Below are 13,303 nucleotides of genomic sequence, written 5' to 3'. Positions count from 1 at the left end.
TGCTGAAGCTGGGATATCCTTCAAACCTGACCAGTTGGGGGGTCTTGACGACCGGAGTTGAGAACCCTTGGAATAGACCCATGAGGATTATGCTGCCGTGATCATGTTCAGAAACGGCATATGGAAATAATGCATGGAATGGAGACATAACTGTCAGTGGTTGTGGAATGTTCCAGCCGTCGGATTGCAACATTCCATACATTGTGAACACTCAGCTCAGGAGATAGAAGGTTCCGAAAATATATCACCAAAGATTTAGGTAGAAGTATTTTTTAGGGGTCATATACTTTAAAGAAATAAATAAAAAAACTCCAGCTGTAAAGACGTAGGGCTTAGAAAAGCAATGTATTGTAGCGATACCAATCGACTTTAAGTCGTAGGGTTGACCAACTTTGCCTTTTCTGAGTCAGTTAACACCCGAACCCTTGGCATATCTGAAGCATTTGAACCTGACTGTACGATGGATGGTTTTGCATCCTTTGTTGGTGCTGCAATCATCTGAAGAGTTTTTTCGAGGTCAAAGTCCTTTTTGACCTTGTCCTTAATGAGGACAACCCGATCTGTACATGACATGGCTGCTTCGCTTTGACATAAACGGACATCGAGCGCTCTTTCTGCTTCTTCACATGTCTCTCTTCTCCCCAATAGTCTGCTACCGTTCCACTTCTACCCCAATGCTTCATTTGCCGTATTGAAAGAAAGGACACCTTGTTTCTGAAGCACATAAGCAGATTCTTGCCTCTTCCGCCATCTTGTTTTTTTTTACCTATGCCCATATCAGTCCTTTACTTAGACATTTAAAGAAATGTGTTCGATATGTGTTGATGTGTTCGATATCTAGTATGGAGAAGTCAGCCAGTATGCGGGCAAAATTCCTTACAGGCCTGAAGCTGAAGCAGCGTCTTGGGTTTGTAACATTCTTCATGCTGACCATGATCACCAATCTTTTTGGCTTCTGCTTTTCCTCTGCAAACCAGCACAAACCTTTCCTTTTTTCCCTTCTCCACTGGGATTTTTTACAGGTTTGTGCTATTTGTGGAGAAGCAGAAAGCCAGAAAGATCAGGGATGAATGTCAACTCTCCGTGCATCATATCCATTCTTATATACATTAAATCATGGATCAAAGATGGCGGCTTCCTGATGGTGAAAAAAAGCCAAGGATATCTCAGCCACTTTAATATAGATTTCATGTTGTATATCTTCTTCACTTTCGTCCACGAGTTGAAATTCCCGACTCCGGCTGAGGGAATGAAACACAAAAAAAATCGGTTTGGATATCAGTAAACAAGCAGAGTTAAAAACATTGTTACATTGTATTCACTTCCTCTGTTGATCCAGTACTCTGATCTTTTTCAAAGCTTTCGGGATCTGAAGATTTAGGGTAAGACATTTGGATGTGTAGGTCACACGAGACAGGTGTGGTGATGTGTGCTAGGTGTATAGATATCACCATATCAGTAGGACTCTCGATGACCAACTCCAGACTTCAAGAAACACCAAGTGGTCAGGTTTTCAGGATTTCCCTGCTTCAGCACAGGTGGCTCAATCAGTGGCTCAGTCTTTGACTGAGCACTGATTGAGCCACCCGTGCTGAAGCAGGGATATTCTGAAAACCTGACCACCTTGTGGCTCTTGAGGACCGGAGTTGGCCACCCCTGCTCTATGGATTGCATATTTCATGTATAACCTTTACTTCCCTTTCCTCCCTTCCAGGGATCCACAGGTTTCCCCGGATTTGCTGGATCCAACGGCGAGAAAGGAGCAAGGGTACGTTATGTTTTCCGATCCCCAATAAACCGTTCATTTTCCATTCCCGCAGTTGAGTAAAGAAACGTAAGAAGATAACGGGAGTTTTCCAGGTTCTAGATTTCTGGGTCTTCCCTAAAATCCAAAGAATGAACTTGAGACAAAACCATAATTTATGTAACGAAATCTCTGGGATATTAGCAGACGTCAACGCTGTTTGCTTCCATTCACTGAACGATTAGTACACGGTTCTCCATGAAGGTCGTCACTTGAGACGTCACAAGACAAAGATCAAAGTTCCTGTTGAGTATTGATCTTGGAGAGATGAAGAATCCATCATGCTGAAACAAGAATGTCACTTACTGTATATTTCAAAAGTCAGCTACCGGTGTTGCTGGGTAGAACACTTTGGGTAGATCTTTGCTGCATGAAAATGTCAAGACGTTGTTAAGTAGTGAAGGATGGAACTGTTCCCCAGAAGAAGAGGTGGAGTAGATATCTGAAAGAAATTCAAGAATAGTGTGGGATCTTGGAGACTAGTAATAGGGTCTACGTAGGGAATGGGAAGATTGGGTGGTCAATGTGGCTCTTATCTTAGTTTGTTTCTCTCTGTACCTCCCCCATGTAGCTACATTCATCCCACTGATCTCAACTTCTATGCTTTATTTTAGGGTGTAGCCGGCAAACCAGGTCCAAGGGGACAACGAGGTCCAACGGTAAGTCCCGTCTTCATCGTAACTTCATTCTGCTCTTAAGGGGAAGGTGAAATGAGGGATATTTAAGTCATGGCGGGATCACACTTCCGATACCCTTGTCATAAGGGTTTGGGAATCCCTTTCCAAGACCGTTGTCACTCCACAATGCCATCACGTGGGGGATATCATTTGCCAAGAAACGGGAATCATGGAGCCCATCTTTTTTTTTGCTCCCGCAGGGTCCACGGGGCGCTAGAGGTCCAAGAGGTCCCACTGGAAAACCAGGTCCTAAGGTAATTATCGAACCTTCATTGGGATGGGGCTGGGAAAGACAAAGCAACAAGGGCATTCATTCTCTGGTTAATTTACACGGATAAATGTATACACCATTAGGACATGAGTTCCACATGATACCGGCCGATGTATAAATAAACACAGACACAATGTCATATGCAGATATGTGTCATGGTGTCAGCGCTTTGGTAGAGATTTGGTACTGGCAGAATGAGCTCAGAGTTAGAGTCCTTGGCCGCCTCTTGAATGTTCTATGTATTATTTTTAGATTATTTTAGATGGTAGACTCTTTTCTTGACTGAATTGTGCATTTTTCCTCTTCATTTTCAGGGCACGGCAGGAAACGACGGACCCCCGGGCCCACCTGGTGAAAGAGTAAGTATGACCTTTTCAGCACCGTGGCATTCAAACACACCGGAGGTCCCGCTGGCAGAAACCCCATCATAAGAAGCCCTATTTATCCTGTGGTCCATATCATTATACTCTTTACTTCTCTTGTTGTTAGAACTAAAATAACTGAGTTTTGCCCCCAAAAGATAGGGGTTTGTTTAGCTCTAGGTCTTTGGAGTCTTGTGTAGAATGAGTATTCCCATCAGCACTGGTGGGGAACGCACTGCATTGCCCCTACTGCACTAAAGGGGTTATACACTCTTCCTTATAGAATTATCTGCACACCTCTGGGTGAATGCGTGCTGCAGCAGGCAATATTATAATGTTATATGTACGGAGACTACACATACTTGCCTTTTTATAGCAGTATTCTGGATGTTATCACTATATAAGAAAGGGAATGACAGTCTTCTATTAGAATATAGACTTTGTGCTACTGTGGACACTCAAATGGTCAATACACAGTACAGTATATTCACATCTAACAAAAGTTAAACTTCATGGGCCTCTGTTCCTCTTTTTAATCAAATCCACTATGTAACTGATATATTCTGTAATGCTGCTTTAATGTGTATATATAGCACTACTTATTGTGAATTGGGTAGGTCTCTTTTCTTGTGCAAAATTATGTATTTGGGGTGAATAGTCATTTGATGTTCTGCTTCTTTATTGTGTTAGAGGTTATTTCTTGTAACTCAGGGATAGGGAACTCCTCCATAGATGTGACACAACTTGACACCTTTGGTAGTGTCACACGCCAAGTGAAATGAACTGTGACTGAAGTCAGAAAGGTTTTGTCTCCCTGCAATTTCACCAGATGGGGGTACCACATGATAAGGAATTTGTGGCTACTGCTGGAATACATAGATAAGACCCTCGTGGGAACCCCCTCTACTAGGAATGACTTGCTTTGCTATCACTGCATGATGACAGCATGATGATAGCATGATGACAGCATGATACATGCAACGTTATATCACATTTTGCAACTTAATGGCACATTGGTAAATGCCAGACCTGCCAAACCTCTCAGAATATCAGGGAAATGTCTGAAAATGTCAGAAAGAGAAATGGGACAGGCAGAGGGTGCAGGCGGGACACAGGCAGAGGGTGCAGGCGGGACACAGGCAGAGGGAACAGGCGGGACGCAGGCAGAGGGTGCAGGCGGGACGCAGGCAGAGGGTGCAGGCGGGACGCAGGCAGAGGGTGCAGGCGGGACGCAGGCAGAGGGAGCAGGCGGGACGCAGGCAGAGGGTGCAGGCGGGACGCAGGCAGAGGGTGCAGGCGGGACGCAGGCAGAGGGTGCAGGCGGGACGCAGGCAGAGGGTGCAGGCGGGACGCAGGCAGAGGGTGCAGGCGGGACGCAGGCAGAGGGTGCAGGCGGGATGCAGGCAGGGGGAGCGGGCGGGACGCAGGCAGGGGGAGCGGGCGGGATGCAGGGGGAGCGGGCGGGACACAGGCAGGGGGAGCGGGCGGGACGCAGGCAGCGGGTGCGGGCGGGACACAGGCAGGGGGAGCGGGCGGGACGCAGGCAGAGGGTGCAGGCGGGACGCAGGCAGAGGGTGCGGGCGGGACGCAGGCAGAGGGTGCGGGCGGGACACAGGCAGGGGGAGCGGGCGGGACGCAGGCAGAGGGTGCGGGCGGGACGCAGGCAGAGGGTGCGGGCGGGACACAGGCAGAGGGTGCGGGCGGGACACAGGCAGAGGGTGCGGGCGGGACGCAGGCAGAGGGTGCGGGCGGGACGCAGGCAGAGGGTGCGGGCGGGACGCAGGCAGAGGGTGCGGGCGGGACGCAGGCAGAGGGTGCGGGCGGGACGCAGGCAGAGGGTGCGGGCGGGACGCAGGCAGAGGGTGCGGGCGGGACGCAGGCAGGGGGAGCGGGCGGGACGCAGGCAGGGGGAGCGGGCAGGACACAGGCAGAGGGTGCGGGCGGGACGCAGGCAGCGGGAGCGGGCGGGACACAGGCAGCGGGAGCGGGCGGGACACAGGCAGCGGGAGCGGGCGGGACGCAGGCAGAGGGTGCGGGCGGGACGCAGGCAGAGGGTGCGGGCGGGACACAGGCAGGGGGTGCGGGCGGGACGCAGGCAGGGAGCGGGCGGGATGCAGGGGGAGCAGGCGGGACACAGGCAGGGGGAGCGGGCGGGACACAGGCAGCGGGAGCAGGGGGAGCGGGCGGGACACAGGCAGCGGGAGCGGGCGGGATGCAGGGGGAGCAGGCGGGACACAGGCAGGGGGAGCAGGCGGGACACAGGCAGGGGGAGCGGGCGGGACACAGGCAGGGGGAGCGGGCGGCACACAGGCAGGGGGAGCGGGCGGGACACAGGCAGGGGGAGCGGGCGGGACACAGGCAGGGGGAGCGGGCGGGACACAGGCAGGGCTAGCGGGCGGGACACAGGCAGCGGGAGCAGGGGGAGCGGGCGGGACACAGGCAGGGGGAGCGGGCGGGACACAGGCAGGGGGAGCGGGCGGGACACAGGCAGCGGGAGCAGGGGGAGCGGGCGGGACACAGGCAGCGGGAGCAGGGGGAGCGGGCGGGACACAGGCAGCAGGAGCAGGGGGAGCGGGCGGGACGCAGGCAGGGGGAGCGGGCGGGACACAGGCAGCGGGAGCAGGCGGGATGCAGGGGGAGCGGGCGGGACACAGGCAGGGGGAGCAGGCGGGACACAGGCAGGGGGAGCAGGCGGGATGCAGGGGGAGCGGGCGGGACACAGGCAGAGGGAGCGGGCGGGATGCAGGGGGAGCAGGCGGGATGCAGGGGGAGCAGGCGGGACACAGGCAGGGGGAGCGGGCGGGATGCAGGGGGAGCGGGCGGGACACAGGCAGCGGGAGCGGGCGGGACACAGGCAGCGGGAGCGGGCGGGACACAGGCAGCGGGAGCGGGCGGGACACAGGCAGGGGGAGCGGGCGGGACACAGGCAGGGGGAGCGGGAGGGACACAGGCAGGGGGAGCGGGCGGGATGCAGGGGGAGCGGGCGGGACACAGGCAGGGGGAGCGGGCGGGATGCAGGGGGAGCGGGCGGGACACAGGCAGGGGGAGCAGGCGGGATGCAGGGGGAGCGGGCGGGACACAGGCAGGGGGAGCAGGCGGGACACAGGCAGAGGGAGCGGGCGGGACACAGGCAGATGGAGCGGGCGGGACACAGGCAGCGGGAGCAGGCGGGATGCAGGGGGAGCGGGCGGGACACAGGCAGAGGGAGCAGGCGGAACACAGGCAGCGGGAGCAGGCGGGATGCAGGGGGAGCGGGCGGGACACAGGCAGAGGGAGCGGGCGGGACACAGGCAGGGGGAGCAGGCGGGATGCAGGGGGAGCGGGCGGGACACAGGCAGGGGGAGCAGGCGGGATGCAGGGGGAGCGGGCGGGACACAGGCAGGGGGAGCAGGCGGGATGCAGGGGGAGCGGGCGGGACACAGGCAGGGGGAGCAGGCGGGATGCAGAAAAGACTGTGAACAATAACCAAGAGACGGGGTAAACAGTGAGAAGGATTCAAAAGTATAGGGACAGATGCAGGGACTGGGGGCAGAGAGGCGCATGCAGTGCTGTAATGTGTACCAGATTCCCATAATGCATCGCTGGCAGCTCTGTCACTGAGTGTCTGTTATATTTCAGGGGGAAATCTCCCTGATTCGCACATAAAACTATTTTTAGATTGTCCGTGTCCTTCACCTCTCCAGCCCTCTTTCGATCTGCACCCCCTCTTACATGGCATTCACTTCAAACCCGGGGATCCTCCAGTGTGGAACAGCATTATTTTTAGCTTTTCGGTCCCCCCCGTTCCCGAGATACTGGTTTAGTTGCCTTTGTCATTTCCTGAATTTTCAAAGATGACGCCCAATAGCCATCCAACAAGAAGCCACAATACCATTGGCCTACTAGACGTTAAGGGCTTTCTGATTTCGCTACTGCTGGAGTTGCCAATTCCAGCCCTCAAGGGCCACCAACAGGCCAGGTGTTGAGGATATCCCTGCTTCAGCACAGGTGGCTCAATCAGTGGCTCAGCCCTTGAGGACTGGAGTTGGCTACTAGTCAACAACTGAGCCACTGATTGAGCCACCTGTACTGAAGCAGGGATTTCCTGACCTGTCGGTGGCCCTTGAGGACTAGAGTTGGCCACCCCTGCCCTAGTGGGAGCAGAAACACTGGCCACCAAACCAGTAAGCATCTCAAGAACAAAATAGAGCAGATCACCCCCAAATTCGAAATACGGAGAGAAAAAACAAGATGGCAAGATTGCTGCTTTCGGATGGCGACCATGGTACTCATCGATTCATGCACTGTATATACAGTCCTGACACCCCAAGGAGTCAGCAGATCGGAAGCCTCATGTCTTCCAACTGGACTTGTGCATCCCACCTGTTTCTCCTGTCCTGTGTCATTACAGCCGTTTGCTTATCTCGCCTATCCTAAGACTGCAGTAGTGCCAATGGGAGGCACATTGACTTCAATAGGAATTTCTATGACAGAGCCCCGATGGGCACTACCACAGTTTAATGAATAACCCCCCTTGTGCCACTTACTTTCCAATGCACCTGAACGTTGGGCACATTTTCAGCCGCTTGCACGGACTGCTGACACTCTACAGCTTTTGCATCCTTATAACGTTGCCGACCGTGGCTGGAATCTCCCACTGACGAACCTGTTTTGCTTCCTTTGTATTTCAGGGACCTCAAGGACCACAGGGCCCCGTTGGGTTCCCAGGACCGAAGGGCCCCCCTGTAAGTATCTAAATTGTCCGATTCCCCCCAAATCAGGTCACGGGCCGAAGCTTCATATTATCAAGTGATTAACAATGGAAATGTATGATCATTATTGCTAATATTATGATGTTGTTAGTATTAGTACCCATCGTGTTAGTCTTCTTTTTCTTCGAACGATTATTCATTATTTTCTTCTTATAATGGAAGTTATTTTTGCCACGCAGATAATGCACTAGCCCTGCCCATGGTAGTGGGAGGAAATGTTCCCTACGTGGCGAATCACGTGGAGACATATTTACTCAAATGTGCTACCCCATAAGACACCTTCCGTGCCGTGAGAGACGCCTCACGGTTTATTCACTTGAATGCCGTGCTGGACGGTATCGTAGCGCTGCTTAGTAAATCTGCCCCTTTATCTCTGACCGTAGACTTTCCCTGCTGTTTACACTCACAGTCCTATGTAACAATTGTTATCCTATAAAGTATGAGGTTGACACAGCACCAGGAGAATGGGATATGCAAAATCTCTGACCCTCAGAGCTCACAGTCTAAGTGTTGTCTTGTCTGTTTCAGGGACCTCCTGGAAAGGATGGGTTGCCCGGTCACCCTGGTCAGCGTGGAGAGACAGTAAGTTCCCCGGTCTCCTGCCCTCCCCCCCGGCAGCCACCCCACACCCGGACCCTCCTCCGAGAGCTGCTTCTTCTAAACATTCCTGGCCCGGTAGGAGAAGACGATCCAAGGTTTGCGGCGGTCGTGTTCCCGTACCCGGCCAGACCTGTTTATGGGAAGCCGCGACCTCTTGAAGCTCAGAGGAGCGGGTGTCAGGAGGCTCCATATATCCTCACACAGGGAATGTTCCCATCAGCCAATCAGATGACTCCACCCGGCTCTGCTCGGTCATCTTCTTACTTCAGTATAACAGGTGCGCCGTGCACAGATCTCGTGGAAGGAGCTCTCTGATTGGCTGAGGTTACACCTCCTCGCTTGTACTCTTTGGGGTGTTCCATTTTTCAACAGCACACGGGATTTACAGCACGTTAATCTCACACACACACTGTGTCACCCTGACCTGTAATAAATGGGCCGGATTATGGATGTGATAAGACAAGGGACGCATTTATCAGGTCACTGGGCGTCTGCCCACCTCAGTGCCCCTATTTCCAGGTAACCCATGGCTGGGGTGCCCCTCCTGATACATTCGTTATCCTTAACACATCCCATATAGAGCCTACACAATGTAGCATGTGACATTGTTCCTCCAGATAACTCAACATATCCCGTTATAACCCCCCCATAGCATTTGAGGGCTGCGTTGGCATCATGACAAGTCACAACATCACAATAAAGCTCAAACGTTACCGTGGGGCAACCATTCCATGACCAACTTTCCCAAGCAACAGCGCTATATGGCCAGCGCCATTAAACCTTCTGCCGACCTCACCATGAATGTGTTAGTGTCTTGTGTTATGGCTCCCCGGCTTGTCCAACCGCCAAAACCATTGCCACCCATATGCCACTAACCTGTTTGCTTCCCATTCAACGTTAATTGAACCTGTGCTGCGTCCGACCGCCATTTTTATTCCAGGTATATTTTGGTTACTGCCGTGCCTCTCCCGTTCTATATAAATGCGTTGTGTTACTAGGACGCTTACTACAATATTTAGGAGTACTTTTTAATAAGACGAAGCTAGGTGTCCGCTACTCCAACCCTACGTTAACACAAAATGGGGGGGAGGGAGAACTTTATATTATTTTTTCATTATTTTATTATTTTTTTTGTAAACGTACCCTACGAAAAATGGGGTGTTTGGAAAAAAAACAACGGGTTAATTCTTGCGTGTTATTTAATGACCATGCTATTAGTGGGTTATCCGCGCTGTTTAACGTGTTATCCGTGTAATACACATGTATTTGCGGTATTATGTTACTAATAGTGACCGGTATAAAGAATTGGCGTCTCGCGTCTTTTTCGGTAGAACGCCGGCGTGGTCCTGAGATCACGACGAACGCCATCTCTGTTTTAATATCACAACCCACCCATGGTATCGCTTTCTAACATTAACCAGAGGCCGGGTCCTCCGGCCGAGACCATCTTTCATTTGTGCCGTCCCTAACCTCTTCTTTCCAGCTGGATTGAATGCTTCATTTTAACCCATTTCATGTCCCGGCTGTGCCGTGCATTGCCGGCTCCCCCTTACACAGCTTGGTAGGAGCTTGCTAGCGCGCGTTGGTCACTAGCTGTGTGGCAGAGCCGGTAAGTAGAAGAGAATGGTTGACATCCGGTTGTCCGAGCAATTTACAGGAGCTCAGTGCCACGTGACACAGAATATCCTACATACGGTACATATAACACGCTGATACAGTTGTACACATATTCAGACCGGAATCGGACATGTGGGCGTAGCCATCTTGCCGTGGTTGGTAAGGACCCTTTGCCGCAGCTGCTCCGGTGCTGGACCCTCGGCCAAAAGGGACGATAACTTATTGGTTTTTAGCGGTTAGGGTAGGGAGTTAAGGATAGGGGTTTTAGGCTAAGGGGTTAAGGTTTTTAGGATAGGGGATTTGGGTAAGGAGGTTAAGGTTTTTAGGGTAGGGGATTAGGGTAAAGGTTTAAGGTTTTTAGGATAGGGGATTAGGGTAAGGGGTTAAGGTTTTTAGGATAGGGGATTAGGGTAAGGGGGTTAAGGTTTTTAGGGTAGGGGATTAGGGTAAGGGGTTAAGGTTTTTAGGATAGGGGATTAGGGTAATTGGTTAAGGTTTTTAGTATAGGGGATTAGGGTAAGGGGTTAAGGTTTTCAGGGTAGGGGAATAGGGTAAGCGGTTTTAGAGTAAGGGGTTAAGGTTTTTAGGGTAGGGGTAGCGTTAGTATTAGGGGTTAAGATTAGGTTTTTTTGTAGGGGCTACGGTTGGGGGCTGACCTTGGCGGCGAAACGGCCGGTGACAAGATGTCCATGCGGCAAGGTTTGTGGTGGCTACACGGCGGTGACTTCGTCACGGCAAGATGGCCACGACCAAATGTCCTAGACCGTACTCAAACTATCTCTTGACACATACAAAACACCCTCTTGTTAACGGTAATAAAAGGCATGGCCTTGGATTCTGCACATTATTCTCTGCCCCATATCTTCTTTCAAGAGGGTATTCATGAAGTTTGTTACGGGTTACCAGACCCAAACCGGCATCAACACCCAATCACATGAACGTTGGGTTACTGGGACACCCGTTCTGGTGCGTTAACCTGTAATTGAGCTTAATGACTCTGGGGGTCAGTAGAATATGTTGGCGTACTTTGGCCCGTAGAATCCCTCGGTTCTTTTATGACCTGTATGTTCCATAGTACATAGTAATGACCTGCAACCTTCACCTTGTAGGGTTTTCAAGGCAAGACTGGTCCCCCCGGCCCAGGAGGTGTGGTTGGTCCCCAGGTGAGTATCTGCCAGTGTCCTCTTTAGCTCTCCATCCTACTTTGGGTGACCACGTGCTTAACTTTTCCCATCCCGGTTTCTGCTCTGTCCAGGGACCTACCGGAGAGACAGGTCCGATCGGCGAAAGAGGGCACCCCGGTTCCCCAGGGCCACCCGGAGAGCAAGGATTACCCGGGGCAGCAGGGAAGGAAGGTGCAAAGGTGAGAGTGACCAGTGCTTAATCCCTAGTAGAATAAGAGTTACAGGATGTCCACCTAGGTGTATGTGTGGCAGATAGATTCAGACAAGCATGAGGGAATGCGATCTCTACCTATAGCCTACATGCATGTTATATCCCACCAGAGGCTTGCGTGTTCTAACTACCACATGGAGTCATCTCGCATTAGCAGTGTCCATCAGAGAGAAGGGCTGGCTCCCCTGTCATCTTGTACTGTGTTTAACATCCTATACCCCTTTATACAGCCCCTACACCAACCCAATAACCCCATCATTTCCATGGGAACCACTAAAGTCCAATTCGTTCACAGAGATTTGAGTTTGTTACCGGTTCTGAGAACTGTTAATGAGCAGCTTGAGAGATCTTTATAGATGTCATTTTGTTCACACGCTTTTGAGGCCTCACATGTCTCTTGTTCAGACGTGCTGTCTCAGTAAGCTTCAGTAAGATCCTGCTGCTAAAGACTGAGCCCTCAAATCCCTGTGTCCAGATGCATAATAGCCAGATAATGAGAGCAGCTCCTACATGCAGATGTCATATTGATTCCGATTGCTCCCTTGTGTTTGTTTACTGGTATAGTTAATTGACTTAAGTAATTAATATCTCTGTATATAACGGATAAACATAATTAATACATTTACTATACAGCAACAGTGATGTATTTCTGTACATATGTTAGGGATACGGATATACTGTATGATAAGGTTAGGGATGTAGTTATATACTTTATGATAAGGTTAGGGATACGGATATACTGTATGATAAGGTTAGGGATGTAGTTATATACTTTATGATAAGGTTAGGGATGTAGTTATATACTTTATGATAAGGTTAGGGATGTAGTTATATACTGTATGATAAGGTTAAGGATGTAGTTATATACTGTGATAATGATATGGATGTATTTATACAGTATGCTGTATGATAAGGATAAGGCAGTAGTTCTATACTGTGTGATAAGGATAAGTCTGTAGTTATATACTGTATGATAAGGAAATTGATATATTTATATACTGTATGATAAGCATATGGATGTATTTATATACTGTATAATAAGAATAGGGGTGTAGTTGTATACTGTAATAAGGATAGGTGTGTGTGTGTATATATATATATACACACACACCTATCCATATCCATATCCATATATATATATACTAGCTGATATACCCGGCGTTGCCCGGGCATGGAAGGGCAGGGGGCATGGAGTGGAAGGGCGGGAGTGGAAGGGCGGGGGGGGCCAAGGGGCGTAGAAGGGCGGGGGGGGGCCAAGGGGCATGGAAGGGCGGGGGGGGCAAGGGGCAGGGAGGGCAGGCAAGGGCAGGGAGGGCAAAGGGCAGGGAGGGCAAAGGGCAGGGAAGGGGGGGCAAAGGGCAGGGCAGGGGGGCAAAGGGAAGGGCAGGGGGCAAAGGGCAGGGGGGGCAAAGGAAAGGGCGGGGGGGGAGTGGAAGAGGGGGCAAAGGGCAGGGAAGAGGGGGCGAAGGGAAGGGGGGCAAAGGGAAGGGAGGGCAAAGGGCGGGGCGGTCAAAGGGCAGGGAGGGGCGGGGGGGTCAAAGGGCAGGGAGGGGCGGGGGGGCAAAGGGCAGGGAGGGGCGGGGGGGCAAAGGGCAGGGAGGGGCGGGGGGGGCAAAGGGCAGGGAGGGGAGGGGGGGCAAAGGGCAGGGAGGGGCGGGGGGGCAAAGGGCAGGGAGGGACGGGTGAGGCAAAGGGCAGGGCGGGGGGGGCAAAGGGCAGGGTGGGGCAAACAGCATGGAGGGCAAAGGGCAGGGGGAGGGAGGGCAGGGGGCAAAGGGCAGGGGGAGGGAGGGCAGGGGGAGGGGGGGCAAAGGGATAGGGGAGGG

General features: G+C 52.1%; 1 protein-coding gene across 1 annotated transcript in view; it reads left to right on the top strand.

Annotated features, from left to right (window-relative positions):
* Nucleotides 1-13,303, top strand: part of LOC142503341 (uncharacterized) — a 184,665-nt gene that overhangs the window by 140,778 nt on the left and 30,584 nt on the right. The window contains exons 32-39 of the mRNA XM_075615495.1: nt 1,715-1,768; nt 2,419-2,463; nt 2,682-2,735; nt 3,067-3,111; nt 7,785-7,838; nt 8,394-8,447; nt 11,192-11,245; nt 11,338-11,445. Coding sequence (XP_075471610.1) covers nt 1,715-1,768; nt 2,419-2,463; nt 2,682-2,735; nt 3,067-3,111; nt 7,785-7,838; nt 8,394-8,447; nt 11,192-11,245; nt 11,338-11,445 — 468 coding nt within the window. The remainder of the gene's footprint in view (nt 1-1,714; nt 1,769-2,418; nt 2,464-2,681; nt 2,736-3,066; nt 3,112-7,784; nt 7,839-8,393; nt 8,448-11,191; nt 11,246-11,337; nt 11,446-13,303) is intronic.

The sequence above is a fragment of the Ascaphus truei genome, chromosome 10 (genome assembly GCF_040206685.1).
Source record: "Ascaphus truei isolate aAscTru1 chromosome 10, aAscTru1.hap1, whole genome shotgun sequence".
Lineage (NCBI taxonomy): Eukaryota > Metazoa > Chordata > Amphibia > Anura > Ascaphidae > Ascaphus > Ascaphus truei.
Note: the sequence above shows the minus strand (reverse complement) of the source record. Positions and strands in the feature narration are given on the sequence as shown.